Genomic DNA, 18,535 nt, shown 5'->3' on the forward strand with positions numbered 1-18,535 from the left:
TCACATAAAATACTCCCAGCTGAGGAGCCATGATGACAAGACAATTGATTTGGCACGTAGCTGCTTTGTGACTCGCTGAAGCAAAAGCACAGGGTGAACATTGGTACATCATTCAAAACTTAACTGGACACTGTGGGAATTGAACCCACGACCTTTCACAAAGGCGCGTTCCTGTTGGAAGTGCGAAGCGAAAATCATACCCCTAGACCAAGCGCCCATTACATATGCCAATCGTGGGCGAATGAGAGTCCATGAAGCTCTGGGCAAGCTCCCTACAGCTACAAGCAACAAAACCACACGCAGAATGGCCCTGAAGCGCAAAGCAACTCGTTCCGGAAGACTGCATTGTCTCGGAATGATGAGATTGGTGCTTCTGGTGAGTTTGACGAAATTGTGTGAAATAGAAAAAGCCACTATGCAAATGGCAAGACATCGTCAACGGTCAACCTCCTTTGACGTAAACGCTCATGTTCGTCATTTCTGTACTTAGCCTGTTGGCAAGCATAGTGATAGACATCTCAATCATTTAGTGGCCACAGATTCTGCCTTTATAGAATGACTTTCATACCTGACTTCATCATCATCCACGCTCGGGGAATCTAGTGCTAGTATTCATACAGAGGTCATCAAACATGCTCCATCACCCAATGCATCCTACGCCTGAACATCGCTCTTCAACCTCTCGTACACAGTCTGCCCACCAACCTTGGTCTGTCGAGGCCCAGCATCGCGCCCAGCCTTCGTCTGGCTCTGCAGAAGCCCCTGCTCCGCTACCCGGCCAGGATCATTCTTGCTGCCGACCTCGGCGTTAAATGCAGCCTGCATGCCATTCTTTGTGTTGTCCGTGTCGAAGCCCTCGGTAATGCCCCTTCCATGAGGCCCGTTATGATCGCGGACGTATTGGTTGTTCACATATGTCGGCGCTTCGGCGGCCTGATCGGAGACCGGTGCGGCGCCAGACACGGGAGTAGAGCTGGTGACGGTTCGGAAAGAACCGGTGGTGGCGCTTGCGCCGATATCGCCGTTGGAGGCGAATTCGCCGCCTTTGCTGGCGGACTCGGCTGCAAGGGAGTCCGTGAGGACGGGGCCAGTGGCTTCGCTTCGGGTGGGACGGACGTCGGAGCCGGGCTCAACCTGTGGCCTTGTTAGCTTTTGGTTCCCGGCAAATGTTGAAAGCAGGCTTGCATGACTCCAGGGTTGTCAAGACACACCTTGGCGCCAGCACTTGGGGCCTTGTTGTACTGAGCAGACATTTTGATGGGTTGGTTTTGAGTGATGGATTGGTGTTCAGTGTATATTTGTGTTGTGATAATTCGTTCAGGGTGTAATGATTCGCCTTCCTCCGTGTCTTAATCGCGGGAGTAAATTGTCTTGCGATTCTCCATCTCGCCGAGGTTCTATGGTTGCCATTTAAAAACACCTTCTCAGCGCATGACATCATGTTGAGCTCTCACCTCAACCCAGACCGGAGATAAATCTCCAGGCACAGACGCCGCATCCACTGAGGGATGACTTCAGCTCCCCACAACATCGCCCGCAGAACTATGGCGTGTCGTGGGATGGCCACCAAATTACATCATATTGTCGCCTCATCTTCCCCCCATTGGAGCACATCGAGATACTCCCACGACCCAATACCTGGTGGTTGCGCGAGTTGTTTTGCCTAGAATTTGAGCGGCGGGCAATCTTGCACAGACTCAGCCGATCGACCCTGACCGAAGCCTCACCATGGCCTCACCAGGGTGTGGAGACTGGTGAGCGGGCCGGCGCGAGGTTGACAACTGAAGTCAAGATGACGAACATGGCCCTAAATCTAACCTTAGCTTCTCAGTGCGCAACACCTGACAGATGTAATTCTTCATCACTTTAACGTGGGCTGATGTATATTCCGAAGGCAAAGGTGTCACTGAATGACTTCACATCGATCGTCACGGTCGGCGCCTCCCCGCAGTGACTTGATTTCACTCATAGTAGCCTTCATAGCCGGAAAGGTCTCACGAAAATTCGCCAATCCAGGTCATGACCTCCGACCCAAATGTGGTAGGTTACCTTTCTGCTCGAAGAACGGCTTACTCAGTCATTGATACAATCTCTGCGTCCCTACATCTTGCGTCACATTACTGAAAATAGGTACCTAATGTTATCTCTCCATCCTCTATTCCCGCCTAATTGATCCTACCTGAGTGAAGTCTAAAGATGATGTTACCCCGCATTTTCATCTTGCCCCTCCACCCCACTGGAAATATGTTTCTAGCTTGGACCTGACGCTACCTGGAAGTCAGTTCCTTAATCCAACCAGCTCTGCATCGTTCGGAAGATTGCCGACACAGGAAAGCGCAGCCGGTCAACATGGCAGCACAAATGACTCCACATGTAGTTTCATCTGAGCCTTTGGTAAGTTCAGATATGACGCCGATTCTAAGAACGAGTTGATGACTCACCGTTCCAGGAAATCGGAGATGCAAGATGGATGACATTGGTCAAGTCAGTCTCATAGCATGAACATCGTTGATGAATTACCAGGTTTCAGTATGTCTAATAAACTAACCTTAGGATAAAATACAAAGATGTCGATGGCAAGGACCGTGTCTGGGAAGGAGTACAGAGAAAGACACGCCCGGCAGGCAGCTCTGTCGACGCGGTCCATATAGTCGCTGTGTTAAAGAAAGATGCTGGCCCAGAGCTTCTTCTTCAACGACAGTTTCGTCCAGCTGTAGGGAAGATCTGCATCGAGCTTCCCGCTGGCCTACTCGATGAAAACGAAACCGTGGAGCAGTGTGCGATCCGCGAGCTCGCAGAAGAGACAGGCTACGTCGGCACTATCAAGCCGGATTCTCATAGAAGCCGTCCAAAGCTTTTCGGCGGTATGTCATCGCCCTGAACTCATCTAGACTGAAGAGTTTCAAAGCTAATACGTATGTAAGCTCCTGGCTTTTCCAAGTAAGTCGCGCCAATATCCTCGCCAATATCCTAGCGGCAGAATGCTGACTCTGTACAGTTCTTGTTCCGTCATGGTCCACGTTGATATAGACATGCAGGCGGATGGGAACCGGAACCCAAAGCCACGTTTAGAAGAGGGAGAGTTCATTGAGTGTTTTTCACTACCTTTGAACCAACTTTATGCTGAATGCAGAAGGCTAGAGTCTGAAGGGTCTGCCATCGACGGGAAGCTGGGCTCCTTGATAGAAGGGTTTGAAATGTCTCGGCTGTGGCGGTCATAAACCATGCGATTGGAATAAGCACGCGTGGCAACGTGTCAATCGAAAAAGAAAACCTAGATGTTTTGACGTTGTTAGTGTAAAGCATGCTTGCTACTTTGATTCGCAGTAGAAATCCCGACTTACTAAGAAAATCTTGGATCGTATTCTATCAAAGTCGACATGAATACGACTTTGTATCACCCGTCCTAACTTCCAACCAGGTCTCCCGCGACGACCGAGATTATTCCTAGGTTATTCCACCTAGATGAGGAATACCGAAAGTCTTGGTGCTGTCTTGGATCGCGCAAGAAGGCCAAACCCCTGATATCTCTGCGCCTACTCTTTTCCCATCGGAGGGCCAGAGCCTCGATATTGGATATCTACACATAACACAAATATAATATTTATCAATGACTAGTCTACACTTTTAAGAAACCAATATGAGAATATTGATTATCTTCTATATTCTGTTCTTATACGGACAATATAAATTCGCTGTGGAACTCATAGAACCTTTCAAAATAGACCAAGTTTTCTTTTTGTACTGGGTTTGCATTGCTGATTACCTAGCTAAGTATCACGCAAACAACAACTGTTCCCTCTAATTCTGTTGCAGCTCTCAGAGCCAGGAAATTGTCTTTCAAGTTGCCTGCCAAAGATTGGTGTGTTGCAATCTCTTGAGCGGGCCAACCGTGAATCAGATTAGCAGATCGAGACTTTGGAACCTTGTTTGTCTTGGATCCACCGGGTGAATCTCAGTAGATAAGTTTGCCTCCACTCGAGAGCCGAGCATCACAGTAATCTATCGACAGTCGAAGCGGTTGGACAGACACTGGCTGGTGCAAGCGTTGTTGAGGTTCACGGTTTCTGCCCAACCCGAAACGGCCCCATTCGCTCCACATTTGCGCAGAGTGGCCTCAGCAGCGTTGATGAGATAACCCTTGGCAAGTCATGTTATTTAGTAAAGCTGCAAATAGGAGGGGACCGGAAACACGTTCAAGACCACGTACCTGGCGCATGTTGTCGACTGAACTCCTCCAGGCCATATAGCAGACCCAGCGACCCGAGGTCAGCGAGAGACCGTTCACGCCGCTGGGGATGTCGACGCCGCGGTTGCGGATCAGGATGTCGATCATTTTCTCGCACAGATCCGTAGGCGCGAGGTTTACTTCGGAACAAAACACGTCATCATTGCCGCACTGCTGGTTGACTGTCGGTGCATCCGACAAAGGGACCGGTGGCCAGGATGCCGGGTTTGTCCAGGCGGCTTCCCAATCGAACATGACAGGCTGTTCAGAAGCAGAACCCCAGTACTGCAGGCTTCCAGCTTCGACGGCCCGGCTGTACATAAGCGTAGGGTTGGAATCGTTGCGGGGTGAAACGATAGCGGCGGCCTGGACGTTGCTGGCAAGCCCAGCGGCTAAAGCAAGGGTCGGGAAGTTGAGCTGCATGATGAATATCCGGGTGTCAGATCAAAGTCGGATAAGACCCAAGTGGTGGCGGTCAAAGACAAATGACTTATCAATGTCGAGTGATGCTTGCTGTTCTTCATCCATATCTATTCGTTACGGGGTCGACCGACGTGGCATATATAAGGTACACACAGGACCGGGCTGACACGGTGAATTTCATGTCCGGTCAGGAGCAAGTCCCTAACATTCACTGCAATGACACACTATCTGTCTGGCTGTCTTTCACATGACTCTAATCGGAAGTTGTCTCCTGAAACCGCCAACTTGTACTCACAATCCGGTTGAAATCCCAGCCACATAGCCTCCGGAATAATAAGTCAAGCTGTATACTTAAGAAGCGATGGTTGTAGTGAATATGTCTTGCTACCTCTAAGGAAGAAGGCGGAGGGCCGCTGCCATTCGCAGATTCCAAGTGGAGGTGTTCAAGTAAACATGACCCCTGAATTGTACCCAATAGAGGCCGAGTGACGAGTGCGTAAGTGTATATAACTGATTCAAATTTAGCAGAGAAGCTAAATAGGGCTTGGTCGATTACGTGTAGCCCGTCAATGTTACATGCTCTTGGCCTCAGGCTCCTCTCTCACGCTCCGAACGTCCCTTTCCAGACTCTCACCCCGTGCATACATGACCGTAGCAGCTTGTGGGGCGTCAAATATCGTTGCTATCTCTTCGATGGTACGGTCTTTGGTCTCCGGAAATTTGAAATATTGAATGACGAGCAGGATTGCGTTGATGGCTATGTAAACCGCGTAGCTGGGAGGTATGATATCAGATTCTGGACACATGTTCTCCCTCGGCACTCGACTTACTACTTCCAGCCCAAAGCATCGAGTGCAATTGGGTTGATCCAAGTATTCAAAGATACAGCCATGGCAACGACAACAATGTAAATAGCCAGCCCTTTGGTTCGAAGGCTATATGTCAGGATCTCAGTTGGGTAACTAACCATGCGTTAGTGGAGGTTCATGTCGAAGTACTAGCATGCAGGCTTACCCATATGACATGGGTGTGTAAGCGATATCGTATGACGCATAAAAGAGGAAAAAGAAGGGTATAACAGCTGTTCCTGCGGCTTTAATCCCATACTCTGTGTACGCAGCCGATAATCCCATGGTTACTGCCATGGTGACTAGCTGACCGCTGGTGGCCGTGAGCCAAAGAGGTCGGCGGCCAATTTTGTCGATATTGATGGCAGCAGAGGTAGACCAAATCACTATTTCTCCAAATTAGCTCCCGGACTTTGTAGGAGCATGAGAGGGATCAGCAGCACGAACAATTCCAAATATTGAGGCCGACGAGGATGAGAAGTTGAGAGCGAGTATTGGTGACACCAATTCCGTTGAGTATCGGATTTAGGAAATAAGCGAAAATTCCGTTCCCCACCCAATTCAAACTTGCCCCAACGACGATCAGAATGATCAGTCTATGTCGGTTTCCTGGGGTCCTGAAGAAGTCAAGGTACGTTGTCTGCTTGTTAAGGTCCTCTAGCTTTAATGCATCCACGATTTCTCGGAACTCATAGTCAACCAACTCGTCATTCTCCTTTCCGTTCGCATGATACTTGACGAGAATCGCGCGTGCTTGTGTCAATCTGCCTTCTTTCACGAGCCACTGAGAGCAGGGTTAGCATCGTCCCTTTGCAATCGACCTGAGGACAATTGACTCACCCTCGGGGACTCTGGCATTGTGCTAGTCAGGGCCAAAGTCAATGTCGGACCTACGAGTTGCGTCCAGCATGGGATGCGCCAAGACATTTCCGAAGGAATATTCATGCAGCCCAGACATACCCCGGCTGATAGTACAGCAGCAATGTAGTATGTGCATGTGACTAACAGAAGAATTGCAAAATTAGTGGTAGAGTCAGAATAGGAGTGAGAAGACAAAGCTTACAGAATGAGCTCACTTGAGCACGATATCTGGGGTGCGAGATCTCCTGAAGGTGCGAAGGAGACACTGTAACAGCCAGCGGAGTCCCAAAACCGAGGATAGTGCGTCCTCCACAGAACATGCCAGTGGTGGTAGACACAGACATCAATATGATCCCAACAATCTAGCGAGGCATATGCGAGTCAGCAAAAGCGACTCAACTGGCGGACGTGCCCAAGATCTTACCGCGATACAAGTTCCTATCCAGAGAGTCCAACGCTTGCCGATCGTTTGAGCCAGTCTGTCACCACAGAAGCCAGCCACAATGCCTGGAAGGAACCCTGCCGAGTTCATCAGGCCCAGTGTAGTAGCACTGGGGTTATCGAAATATTTGTGCCATCGATCGATGCTTTGAAGTCCGTTCAACAAGCTTCCATCATCTGTCAAAGATTTCTATCAGACACGCCCATGGAGTCTGGTATGCGGGGCTATGACTTACAACCATTGAAGAATAAAGTGAAGCAGCAGCCTAAGCAGTGAATCATGTTGATACGGAGACCTGGTAAACTGAATCAGCCATGCTAAGGATGTGACAAGCGCAGAAAATGACGGGATGCTCTGCGTACATGGGTCAAAGAACCAGATAGCATTTGTGTTGTTCGGAATGGACCGATAGTTAGGGATTTGGGACTCCAGGCCAGTCATTTTGATAAAAGGCGATTTGAAAAGCAGTGAAAAATAAGATGTTGCGAAACCTGGTCGTGATACAAATTTCGGTGGTTTAGAGCTCGAATAACAAAGTAAGCTCTCAGTATATCACGGCGGTGAACATCATTTGTACATTAAAATTCGACTGATGCTGGCTGCGTTTTCAACGAATGTCGATACGTTTGCCGGAATATCAAGCCAAAAACACCACCCCACACGCAGACATACACACGAATCCGGGGTAATGAATCCGCGGGTCTGGGGAAAACCTGGGGTGCATCGGACGAAGGGACCGGAACAGTCACCCCGGTCTGTTGACGACCGCCATTGCTGAACACACGTACTCATCAACTGTGTTAGAATCGATAGACATATTTTCCAGCTAACGATGTCTCCGACTGCTTTCCGACCTTGCTTGATGTCATCGCGTTACCAACATCCATGTCTTGCCAAAAGTTGCACCATGGCCATCCCATATCTCCGCGTTTCCGCCTACCCGCTCCGACATCACATGAACGTGGTCTGCATGGCCACGAATAGTAAAAAAGCCGCAATGAAATTCGTACTCCGAGTCGGAAAAGATCGACCACCTTTGGCAAGTCAATGTCTGCTACGCGCGTTGACAGACTCTGGGCATGCTGACGCTTCCATCAACGATCAGGTGCCTCAAACATCTCAAACTGGAAGTAGTGAATTCAAAGGTGATATGCGGAAGCCCGCATTAGGTCGCAGGGCGGCCAAGCGGAAACCCTTCCGCACGGAATGAAATTTGAGAGTCCGCTCTTCCGCAAACCAACAGCTGCTCTGAGACGCTCGAGATGACGTCAGCTAGCATGAATTATATCTTCAATGTTTGGTTACCAGTGATCACCAGGAGAGGTGTTATGCACCTGCAGTTTCGCAGAGTAAGAAGTGCGGGGGAATGAATTGTGTTGCTGTTAAGACTCGCGAGTTTTGGGATAGGCGATATTGTGTCGTCACGGTATAAGAGACACACTCACGATCGTGGAAATACAAGAGAGCATGTTTTTAACACCCAAATAAAGTTTTGCCCAAGTTTGAGCTACTAGGACCTATCAATTAGCATTCTTCCTGCTCTCAGTCATGATCAACAGCGGATACCAAGGTAGGACGGTGCCTACGGAGTTCGGACACTCGAAGCCGGCCCCGAAAATGCCATACGTCCGTTTGGGAAAGAGTGGCTTGAAGGTATCTACATGTATCATAAGTCGTATGCTTTCTTATTGGCTGATGGTGGGATCCAGGTTTCCCGACTGATCCTCGGCATGGCAACCTACGGCACGAAGGAAGATGTCGCGTGGCGCATCGAGGAAGAAGAGGCACTTCAGCACTTGAAGGTATGCGTGTGCTGCATCTTATGCCAATGAAGCCAAGACTTACATTTATCTGACCTCCACCAGAGAGCGTGGGACCTGGGTTTCAATACGTTTGATACATCCAATTTCTACTGTAACGGTATCAGCGAGGAGATTCTTGGGAAGTTCCTCAAAACCGTTCCGCGTGAGTCGGTCGTTGTGATGACCAAGGTGGGAAGACCCTGCAAATGTATATTCCCTTTTTGATGCTTTCACTGACAGGATTATCTGTCAGTCTTTCCACCCGGTTGGAGACTCCAAGAAACAGGGCCCGGCAGGCCTTACCATGACGTCTGGAAACAACCGAAAAGTGCAATCCTGATGCCTTTCTTGCTTCTCATGCAATTGACTGACAGCATCTGATTTCAGCACATCTTTGACAATGTCAAGCTGGCACTCAAGAGGCTGGACACAGACTACATCGACGTTCTGCAGGTAGGCTTGCTCCAATGAAGAAGAGCGCTCAACAGCTAATGTTCGCATTGCAGCTTCATCGATTTGACTATGAAACTCCGGTATAAGAGCCCCTTTTCAGGACTGTATATCTCACATACTGATTGTGTTTTGAAGATCGAAGAGACTATGACGGCCTTGCATGATGTTGTCAAAGCAGGCTACGTCCGCTATATCGGTATCAGTAGCTGTTGGGCATGGCAGTTCCATGCGATGCAGAGTAAGTTGACCGTCGTTGAATGATCAATTTTTTCCGCCCAGAGTTTGACTCAACCTTTACACTAGACTACGCTCTGAATAACAATCTCACACCATTTGTGAATTGTCAAAATCTCTATAATCTCTTGTATCGAGAGGAAGAACGGGAGATGATGCCATTGCTGAAATACCTTGGCGTCGGCTCGACCCCGTGGAGTCCTCTCGCAAGAGGCCGTAAGTAGTATCTTCCTGCCAGAGGCTCAAAAGAATAGCCCAAAGTTCATAAGCTAATTACGAGAAAAACCTTCCAGACTTGGCGCGGCCTCTGTCTCGCGCGTATGAGACTGTCCGCTCGGTGAGATTAATCCTTTGATGAGCCTCCGGCCTGGTAAATTCTAATCACTGAAATTCCCTTGTAGACGTCCGATGCCTATCACGACGAAGGCTTGCTTGGTGCAGAGTGGGAGAAAGAAGTCAATCAAAGGGTCGAGCAGCTAGCCGAGAAGCGCGGATGCAACATGGCTCAGATCGGTCTTGGTATGTCGTCTTGAGCCAGCCTGCCCATCGGCCCGCCTACATGTTGATACTAACACTCGGAAGCCTGGGTTCTCCATAAGGACGCTGTAGCTGCTCCTATCGTGGGCGTTTCGAAGATTGAGCGGTTCGAAGAGACTCTGGCTGCACTTGATATCGAATTGAGTGAAGAGGAGATCAAATTTCTTGAGGAGCCTTACCAACCGTGAGATTCCTACCCAAGTGTGACACTGTTTCAAACCTGACTTTGATATAGGAGATCGACAGCTAGTTTTGTTTGATGGGGGTCAAAGAAATGGATTGAAGAGAGGAGCCATCAAGTCGATAGCCGGTCTTCGTTTGCATAAACTTCCAAGAGACAGTAGTAGTCACCTTTTGAATCCAACTGGCAGTGGTATGATTCTTTTGCCTAAACATGGGTGATATTTTGATACGTAGTCTTGCTCGATTTCCTGGAGAATCACCCTGACAAGTGATGCCGTGTTCTAAGTTTACTTCTGCCTCCCATCATGAAATATCCAAGAAACTCGATGTACGGATTTAAATGACATTAGGAGCCCGTGCAATATCGAAGGTATTCCAGTTGGACTTGCAGGCAGGTTGCGGATTTCCTCAACGCACGGTGAGACGCATTCTCCACTCAGCTCTACTCCAAACAGTCGACAATCACAATGATATTTGACGTGGAGAACACAGCACACGTATGGAATCTTTTATCTCTATCCTGCATTTTATTGCTTTGTACTAGGAGGATAGCCTTCGTAAAAATTACCAACACCTCGGGTAATGTGCAACTCATCAGTTCTCACAGACCATAATTCGATTCATCGAATCCATTCACGCCAAAGGCCCATCAACTTTGCCACTGTCAGTCTGGATGTAGAGAGGGACCTCATGTGAATGAACACTTACTGATGACCTTGATTGTCACTTTCCCGTCCTCACCCTTCCCATTTTGCATTGCCTTGAAGGCCTTCGCGGCATCCTTGAACGGGAAGCTTGAAAATCAACATTAGCTTTGGGGAAGTATTTGAAAGGGCGCGAATATCTCACCGATGTGTCAAGAGGGGCTTCAAGTTGATCCGTCCCTGTCTCACAAGATCAACAGCCAGCTGGTAACAACCAGGCCCATACTAAGAGTGGTCAGCCTCTGTCTGCCTGGTGTACTTTCTGTGATTTTCTTGGTATGACTCACTCTCAAACTTCCCTTGACTGTGATCTCCTTATTCACAAGGATGGACATCGGGATGAGGTTGTTTGCGGGACCCGCGCCGACCTGAACAAACATGGCACGTCGCTTGGCAAGCCAGATTCCCGTCTGGACACAAACTTCGGCGCCTGAGCATTCCACGACTAGATCAATACCCTCCCCACGTTCGCCGAGTCCAAATTTCTTCATGATCTCCAGCGCCTAGACAAAGTCAGTTGAATACGAGTCGTTGCACTAAGGCTTCTGAATGGCTTACGTGTCGTTTGGAGTAAGACATGTTGTCTTCTCCAGAGTTCTTGGGGATAGCGGCGTGGATATCCGTTGCGCAGTAGTCTTTGGCAAAGTCAAGTCTCTGTTGATTGACATCCACGGCCAAGATTCGTCTAGCTCCAAGGGCTTTCGCGACTGCCATGGTTCTAGATCATATAAGATTTTGTTTGCAGGAACAGGCATGAAGCAGGGACAAACTCACAAAAGGCCGACGGGGCCAGCTCCGAAAACTGCCACATTGGCGTTGTGCTTCATCTTCGCCACGCTGCTGACTGCCATAACGGCAACTGCGAGTGGTTCGATCTGACTGATGGTCAAATTCGTTCAGATGGTGGCTCAAGGGATAAATTCTTACCAGGGCTCCCTCCTCAAATGACATGGACTTGCGCCCTCCTCGTCAGTTCATGCTTTGCTGAGTTTGTTCCATCACATACCTCGGGAAGGCGATAGCAGCTAAGCTGTTTGTCAGTGATAGGTAGAAATGGCTTGGGCCAAGAACTCACAAATCGGCGGGGATCGTGAAAAATCCTTGCAAAGTTCCGTCGAAACCGTCGGCCGCGGCAAACTTGAAATCACCACATTGCCCATCTTCAAAGCAGTTAGCCAACAACAACTGGGGGACGTCAGATGATCCATTATTCTCACATTCGCCGCCTTTGCAGAACTCGCATCTCCTGCAGCAGAATCCGGGCTGGCACCGTGGTCAGTCAGTGTTGCTGTGCGAACCGCGACTCGTCAAGCTTACTTCAAGTGCTACTCGATCGCCGAGCTGCAGAGACGTGACTTTCGATCCCACTGATAATAGCCGTCAGCCATCCCCCCCCATTCCCCCCAATTGGCAACTAAGATGCCCCCTTTTGGTCACACTTACCTTGGGCAACAACGCCAGCCGCTTCATGACCAAGAATCAACGGGTCACAAAACATAGACTCTCCCGCCTGTCAACGAAATTTTGAAGTCAGCAAAAGATCATAGCCATTGGGCTTCATCTTTGCAATAAACATACGCGACCTTCAAGAAACAGGTGCATGTCCGAGCCACTGGTCGATCCATGATGGTTAGTGCTCACTCCCCTCGTACTTTGGAGTGGTCCTTACCAAATGCCTGTTTTCTTTGGTGCAACTATGACCCTATAGCAAGAAATTTAGTATCCAAATGTGTTGTGAAGCTATTCCCTAAGCTGTCTCGCACTCACTCGTATTCTCCCGGCGGAGGCGGCATAGGTCGGCCCTCCAAACCAAGCTTGTCGATACCCAGCATGACGCAGGCATGGTTCTCGGTCGGGATTCTCGTGTCTTCGGTAGTCAAAGTCATCATGGAAATTCAAATTTGTACGGTTTTTTTCTTCAAGGGTTTGGTTCAAAACTGTTAATCGAAATGGCAATATCTGGCCTAGATCAAGTTGAGGTTATTCGCAGTGATACAATAACGTGGTACTATTCTACATGTAATTAAGAAACCAGCTCTTGACCCACCGTACTCAGTCGGCCCTGGCACCCAGATGCCAAACTGATTTGCCCGACGGACAACACTTCTGTTCCCGCCATTTCGATGCAGTCGGCGGCCGCTCACTGTCCCGCAAAGAGATGTAAAGCCGAACCCAATGCCTCAACTGTCTTCCTAGCGCGTACATCGGTCCGTGAGGAGGACGGTCCAACCAGAGATGTGGGTCTGGCGGATGAGCGGATGAGCGGGTAGCGGGAGCAAGGTATTTTTCGTCCGCATCCCGCCGTGATCCCAGAATGAGCGGGATAGAGCATACAGTGACAATTCCTTGTTTACAGCACGGTAGAGCCATGCGGATGCGAAGGATCTCCCAATGCTGGCCTCCGCTGTGGCGCCATCCCCGGGAACTTACGATCACGATCACCAGGTCTAGGGATCTCATTGCTTGGGCTGGGGTGACGACATCGTGTGGCAGGTGGGATAGCCAATACACGAGGCAGGGAACCCTATTTCAGGGCATTTCCGTTGGATTTCAGTGGCTGTAAGTGCACTGGACAGCGGCGTTGCGACCATAGCCTGCAACAAGATGGCTTTGAGGAGACCGCTGTGCACCCAAGTGGCAAGCGTTCAACGCATAAAAGCAAACGTTGCTTCGGTTCCGGGCCCTTGGAAGCCCACAAGCCGATTCAACTGCACCATCGCACCCGCTAAGCCAAGGTATCCAACAACTGCCAACTGCAACCAGCTTCTTCGCTTCAGCGCCTGCTCACGAACCATGGCGACCCAGACCACTACTGCGAGCCCTCTTCTCCAGTGAGTCATGTCCAGGCACTTGATTGTTGCGGGAAAACGTTGTTGATGTTGACTTCAATTCCAGGCTTGACGCCTCCTACGGCGACTGGCGAGATGACCTGCGTACTAAAGGATATGCAGTCGTAAAGGGCGCTATCCCCCGCGAACGTGCTGTCGAATACCAACAACGGGCACTGAAGTGGCTTACTTCGTTCGGCCTGCCGCTGGACTTGAACGACCCCAGCACCTGGCTTGCTGAAAACATGCCGGTCCAGAGCAAACTAAACACCTTTGACAACTACTGCGTTGTTCACGAAAAGTTCATGTGGGATGCCCGTACGGAACCCGGCGTTTTGGATGCCTTTTCCAAAGTCTGGAACACAAACGAGCTGCTCGTCTCCTTCGACTCGCTCAACATCACGCTTCCAGGGCGCAAGGACAAGCCCCCTCGGGCCCCGTGGCCCCACGTTGACCAGTCCCCATTCAAGCGCGGGCTGCACTGCATCCAGGGCATCATCAACCTGAGCCCCGTGGGCGATGAGGACGGCTCGCTCATGGTGATGCCGGGCTCGAATGCGTACAACGCCGAGTTTTTCGACACACAAACCGATCGGTCCTCCTGGCCCGAAATCGACTGGCGCCGCTTCAGCGAGGATGAGATAGAGTGGTTCGAAAGCAAAGGGCTCAAGGCGTGCAAGGTCAAGGCTGAGCCCGGCGACCTGATCTTGTGGGACTCGCGGACGGTGCACTGGGGCGCCGAGCCCACGGCGAACAGCAACACGATCCGAGCCGTCATCTACGCGTCGTACTCTCCCGCCAAACTTGCTACCAAAGAAGCCCTTGAAGAGAAAGCACGCGTGTTCAACGTCTATGGGGCAACGACCCATTGGGCACACGACAACATTTGGCTTCGGCCTCAGCTGGCCCATCTCCCCGATGGCACTGTTGATCCACGAAACAGGGACCAGCCGCAGGAGAAACCCGAGGTGAACGATACTTTGTTAAAGTTGGCTGGGTTGAAGCCGTATTAGTCGCCACCACCATAGGCCGAGCAACAGGAAATTAAATAAAAGTATTTTCTTGTATCTAGGTTGAATAGCTGTAGTCCATCGTTGAAACGAGCGAGCTGTGCGTTCTTGACACTCTCCCTGATGCCATGTTTGTGGTTTGCTGGTGGAAGTGTCAGTGGCAGAGTTTAGGCCATACCTCGCCCTAATCCCGCCATCCTCCGCCACCCGCCTGCTGTGAAGCATAAAGCCCGAATTACCACCCATCAAGTGAATCAAGTGAATAGGTTTGAACCATTGGTTAATGCAGCAACGTCGAAGAACCTAAGAAATTGTCTTGCATCAAAAATAATCTCACGTCAAGTCCAACATGAAAGACAGCACGCGTCTTGCGCCAAATGTCGAGGCGGAGGTTGACCGGCTTTCCAATAAACTGCTCTGTAGGTGCTGCTGCTGTGCCCCGGGTCAGACAGCAAGGGCCTGAACAGCCGCTAACAGGTGCCACTAGCAGCGCTTGACTCCCAGCATGCAGCGCAAAGAATTGTCGTTGGGATTTCTGGCGTGCCCGGCTCCGGGAAGACTACACTGGCTCGGTTGGTCACCGCCCGCATCAACGAGCTCCGTCCGAGCCCAGATGGTACACCCACCGCCGTAGACCTCACAATGGACGGCTTTCACTATTCCCGCGCCCATCTCGCCTCGATGCCCGATCCGGTTTTCGCTACCCATCGCCGCGGGGCTGCCTTCACCTTTGACGCGGATGGGTTTCTGGCCATGGTCCGCCAGCTTGTCGCCGAGCCTCCGGTGGAAGCGAAAGCCCCTTCCTTTGATCACGCGACCAAAGATCCTGTGGCCGACGATATTTCTATTCCCCAACACGTTCGAATCGTTTTGGTGGAAGGAAACTATTGTGCACTGAACAGAGGTCCCTGGAGGGCTGCTGCTGAGTTGATGACGGAGCTGTGGTACGTCGACACGCCCGCTGAGGTGGCCCATAAGAGGCTCGCTATCAGGCACCTGCAGGCGGGCATAGTGAAGGACGAGAAGGAGGCTTGGGAACGCGCGACTGGAACCGATGAGCTCAATGCGAAGGACATTAGAGAGAATAGGCTTCCTTGCCAGGAGAATCTCGTATTGGTCTAGATGGGTAGAACTTGACTTCTTTTCATTTCTACGGGAATTACATCCCATGTCTATAACCACGGCGGTCTAAATCTTGTAAACGACTGGGTGAAAGCAAGTTGCCATTACTTCATTTTCGCTGCTACTCGCAGCCGGAACTAGATTGCAAAATTTGACGTCTATTTTATGCGTGTAAATGCTAGTCGCCTTGGCTATTCTGTAGCTTCTACCATGCACAATGCCCGCCGTCTACCCGCAGGTCCGCCGCCGTCATGAAGCTGCTCGCATCTCCCAGGAGGAAAAGCACCGGTCCTCGGAACTCGTCCACGGCGCTCAGGCGGTACAGCATGTTGTCCCCCGTCCACTGGTTCTCCATGCCAGGCTTCAGCAGCGCCTCGGCGGTGGCGGGGGTCCTGATGTACCCCGGCGACAGGCTGTTGACCCTGATGAGCGGCATACCCTTGCGCGAGCCCCATTCGGCCGCCAGCGACCGCGCGAGTTGCAAGATGGCCGACTTGGACGAGTTGTACGCGGCGGTGTCGACCCCCTTGTTGACATTTGTTCCGCTCATGCTCGCGACCAGGACCATGCTGCCGTCCACGTCGGCCTTGCTCATCTCCAGGGCCACGGCTTGCGCCGCTGCAAATGTGCCGGTGACGTTGATCTCCATGAGGCGGCGGAAGCGCTCGATGGAGAATTCGTGCGCGGGGTCGTTGTCGGACACGCCGGCACAAGCTACCAAGCCCCGTATGGGATAGTGGAGGGTCGGTACGAGCTCTTTGAATACCGTCGTGATGCTGTTCTCGTTGGTCACGTCGAGGCGATGGTATAACAACTGCTGGCCAGACTTGGAGGCGAGCTTTTCCAATTGATCTGTGAAATTCGGAAGTCAGCTATGGCTACTCCTCGTCACCTCTGAAATTGCAGTTCCAAGCATTTGAAACCACTTTTTTCAGCAGAGAACGGGTTGCTAACTTACTCCAAGGTTCGCTGGGAGGACTGGTGACAATATCAAGACACACAGGGTTGCCTCCAGCCTCCAGTACCGCCTGGGCAACTTCGATACCCAGGTAGCCGGCGCCGCCAGTTACTGTTTGTTTGATTCACGTTAGCTTTGATTTCTTTCAGCTTTCTCGGATCTCACTCATTTTGAAAATCGGATAGACACGACGTGACACTTACTGATGATGGTGCGACCATCCAGGCGGAACAAGTCCGCAGTCCGAGTTGTAGGGCCGCCCTGCCGCGCCTTCACCTCTCGGAACGAGGGGTCTGCCGTGTTGCTCATGTTGCTTTCGTCGTGATGCGTCCTCAGGGACACGTATCTGTACTATTCAGCGAGAAGATTTCGTAAAAGAAGTGCAAACGTGTCATGTCAGTCTGGAACTGTGATATCAAATGCGAAGAAGACCCTTCAAATTTGCTGTTGCGTCGCCATGTGTAGCACATGCGGCGTGACGCAGAGGTCCCTGCATGATGATCCCCCCCCCCCCCTTCCCCCGCATGAGTACCGGTACCTGTCCAAAGACCACCAGGCGGTGCTCTTCCCGCACTTCCGCACTTGTCCGCCACCTTCGTGAATGACTGCTTTGGCCTGGCCCATCAGATGCTGCTTCTAGAGAGAGTGTCGGAGCAAGCGGAAGTGAGACCGTTTGAGCTGGTGACATTCGTTAGGCCCCAGATGCATGTCGAGGTAGTGATGTGGTCGCGACTCGCTACAAGATGGACCGAGTGAGGTAGTAGAAAAGTAGACACAACAGAGGCGATTCACCATACTCATTTGTACTGCTTTAACATCGAAGCTACATGTCGCAAATCTTGTTGTCTTCATTTTCTCACGTTTTAGACCCAATCCTTGAGAGAAGAAGGCATTCGATATACACCTCCTACAGCAGAAATGGCGTCCACCACAGCTCGACCTCTCGAACGCAAAATTGCCGTTGTCACCGGCGCCTTCCGAGGTAGATTACTCTCTCTCTCCATGTCAAATGAACCTTCGCTAACATATGAATGAGGCATCGGGTCTGCCATTACGCAGCATCTTGCAGGCAAAGGCGCCAATATCGTGGGCGTGTACACGTCGGACTCGTCCACCAAAGCGGCACAGGAACTGACAGCATCGCTCTCCTCAAAGCACGGCGTCAAGATCGTCCCCCTCCAAACCGATCTCCTTCAGCCCGAGGAAGCAGGCAAGCGCATCGTGGAGACGGCCAAGGCCAACTTCTCCCGTCCCGATGGCACCCTCGTCATCGACATACTGATCAACAACGCCGGCGTCGGCGGTGACTATGCCCTGGGCGAGGTTCCAGCCGACGAGTTCCACCGAATCTACGCCGTCAATGTCTTGGCTCCCATCATGGTCACGCAAGCCCTCCTGCCGTACCTGCCACACGACCGCTCGGGCCGCATCGTCAACATCTCTTCGGTCGCCTCGAGCATGGGCTTCAAGACGCACACCCTATACGGCGGAACGAAGGCCGCGTTGGAGGCCATGACGAGGACGTGGGCGAGAGAGCTTGTTGAGCGGGCCACGGTCAACGCCGTGAACCCCGGCCCCGTCGAGGGCGACATGTACTGGGCGGCGGGAGAGGAGTTCTGGAAGCAGTTGGAGCCGTTCCAGCTGGCCGCTCCTTTGACGGCTGTTCGTGACGGGGTTGATCGGCCAGAGCTGGTGAAGCTGGCCAACGAAAAGATGGCTGGGAGACGCCCGGCCTACTGGACTGAGATTGCCGCCGTTGTTGGCATGATTTGTGGTCAGGACTCGTCTTGGTGCACTGGGAGTGTTGTTTGCGCCAATGGAGGGCTGAGATTCTCTACGTAGACCAAACCAGATGTCAGATGTAGCCTACAGAAAAATCAAGTCTCCTTGCACAGACAAATC

The 18,535-nt window shown here is 51.2% G+C and overlaps 10 protein-coding genes across 10 annotated transcripts; 5 read left to right on the forward strand and 5 right to left on the reverse strand.

The window, feature by feature from the left end:
* Positions 1-654: 654 nt before the first annotated feature.
* CORC01_00881 (uncharacterized protein) lies at positions 655-1,253 on the reverse strand (the record flags this gene model as incomplete). Its single annotated transcript, XM_022612537.1, has 2 exons — positions 655-1,134; positions 1,212-1,253. 2 exons carry the CDS (start codon positions 1,251-1,253, stop codon positions 655-657), a joined length of 522 nt encoding a protein of 173 aa, XP_022481154.1.
* A 1,096-nt stretch (positions 1,254-2,349) lies between these two features.
* On the forward strand, positions 2,350-3,221 carry CORC01_00882 (ADP-ribose pyrophosphatase; the record flags this gene model as incomplete). Its single annotated transcript, XM_022612538.1, has 5 exons — positions 2,350-2,394; positions 2,450-2,484; positions 2,554-2,864; positions 2,925-2,940; positions 2,999-3,221. 5 exons carry the CDS (start codon positions 2,350-2,352, stop codon positions 3,219-3,221), a joined length of 630 nt encoding a protein of 209 aa, XP_022481155.1.
* A 781-nt stretch (positions 3,222-4,002) lies between these two features.
* Positions 4,003-4,651, reverse strand: CORC01_00883 (uncharacterized protein; the record flags this gene model as incomplete). The annotated part of the gene is made up of 2 exons (XM_022612539.1): positions 4,003-4,140; positions 4,211-4,651. The coding sequence occupies 2 exons, from the start codon at positions 4,649-4,651 to the stop codon at positions 4,003-4,005; spliced, it is 579 nt and encodes a 192-aa protein (XP_022481156.1).
* A 572-nt stretch (positions 4,652-5,223) lies between these two features.
* Positions 5,224-7,083, reverse strand: CORC01_00884 (uncharacterized protein; the record flags this gene model as incomplete). Its single annotated transcript, XM_022612540.1, has 8 exons — positions 5,224-5,425; positions 5,482-5,613; positions 5,666-5,885; positions 5,947-6,283; positions 6,340-6,500; positions 6,563-6,722; positions 6,785-6,978; positions 7,038-7,083. 8 exons carry the CDS (start codon positions 7,081-7,083, stop codon positions 5,224-5,226), a joined length of 1,452 nt encoding a protein of 483 aa, XP_022481157.1.
* A 1,267-nt stretch (positions 7,084-8,350) lies between these two features.
* CORC01_00885 (alcohol dehydrogenase) lies at positions 8,351-10,016 on the forward strand (the record flags this gene model as incomplete). The annotated part of the gene is made up of 10 exons (XM_022612541.1): positions 8,351-8,455; positions 8,512-8,604; positions 8,668-8,793; positions 8,992-9,057; positions 9,111-9,137; positions 9,193-9,295; positions 9,361-9,507; positions 9,585-9,628; positions 9,693-9,810; positions 9,874-10,016. The coding sequence occupies 10 exons, from the start codon at positions 8,351-8,353 to the stop codon at positions 10,014-10,016; spliced, it is 972 nt and encodes a 323-aa protein (XP_022481158.1).
* A 628-nt stretch (positions 10,017-10,644) lies between these two features.
* Positions 10,645-12,601, reverse strand: CORC01_00886 (D-xylulose reductase A; the record flags this gene model as incomplete). The annotated part of the gene is made up of 15 exons (XM_022612542.1): positions 10,645-10,664; positions 10,720-10,805; positions 10,861-10,940; positions 11,003-11,218; positions 11,274-11,433; positions 11,490-11,590; positions 11,643-11,669; positions 11,722-11,740; positions 11,791-11,875; positions 11,933-11,978; positions 12,033-12,082; positions 12,159-12,225; positions 12,294-12,327; positions 12,385-12,417; positions 12,483-12,601. 15 exons carry the CDS (start codon positions 12,599-12,601, stop codon positions 10,645-10,647), a joined length of 1,143 nt encoding a protein of 380 aa, XP_022481159.1.
* A 907-nt stretch (positions 12,602-13,508) lies between these two features.
* CORC01_00887 (phytanoyl-CoA dioxygenase) lies at positions 13,509-14,556 on the forward strand (the record flags this gene model as incomplete). The annotated part of the gene is made up of 2 exons (XM_022612543.1): positions 13,509-13,546; positions 13,611-14,556. 2 exons carry the CDS (start codon positions 13,509-13,511, stop codon positions 14,554-14,556), a joined length of 984 nt encoding a protein of 327 aa, XP_022481160.1.
* Positions 14,557-14,902: 346 nt separating this feature from the next.
* CORC01_00888 (phosphoribulokinase/uridine kinase family protein) lies at positions 14,903-15,675 on the forward strand (the record flags this gene model as incomplete). Its single annotated transcript, XM_022612544.1, has 2 exons — positions 14,903-14,972; positions 15,041-15,675. 2 exons carry the CDS (start codon positions 14,903-14,905, stop codon positions 15,673-15,675), a joined length of 705 nt encoding a protein of 234 aa, XP_022481161.1.
* Positions 15,676-15,880: 205 nt separating this feature from the next.
* On the reverse strand, positions 15,881-16,942 carry CORC01_00889 (D-arabinitol 2-dehydrogenase; the record flags this gene model as incomplete). Its single annotated transcript, XM_022612545.1, has 3 exons — positions 15,881-16,527; positions 16,634-16,744; positions 16,837-16,942. The coding sequence occupies 3 exons, from the start codon at positions 16,940-16,942 to the stop codon at positions 15,881-15,883; spliced, it is 864 nt and encodes a 287-aa protein (XP_022481162.1).
* A 609-nt stretch (positions 16,943-17,551) lies between these two features.
* CORC01_00890 (uncharacterized protein) lies at positions 17,552-18,475 on the forward strand (the record flags this gene model as incomplete). The annotated part of the gene is made up of 2 exons (XM_022612546.1): positions 17,552-17,615; positions 17,670-18,475. 2 exons carry the CDS (start codon positions 17,552-17,554, stop codon positions 18,473-18,475), a joined length of 870 nt encoding a protein of 289 aa, XP_022481163.1.
* Between the last annotated feature and the right edge of the window lie 60 nt (positions 18,476-18,535).

This window comes from Colletotrichum orchidophilum (assembly GCF_001831195.1).
Source record: "Colletotrichum orchidophilum strain IMI 309357 chromosome Unknown Scaffold_4.1, whole genome shotgun sequence".
Classification (NCBI taxonomy): Eukaryota; Fungi; Ascomycota; class Sordariomycetes; order Glomerellales; family Glomerellaceae; genus Colletotrichum; species Colletotrichum orchidophilum.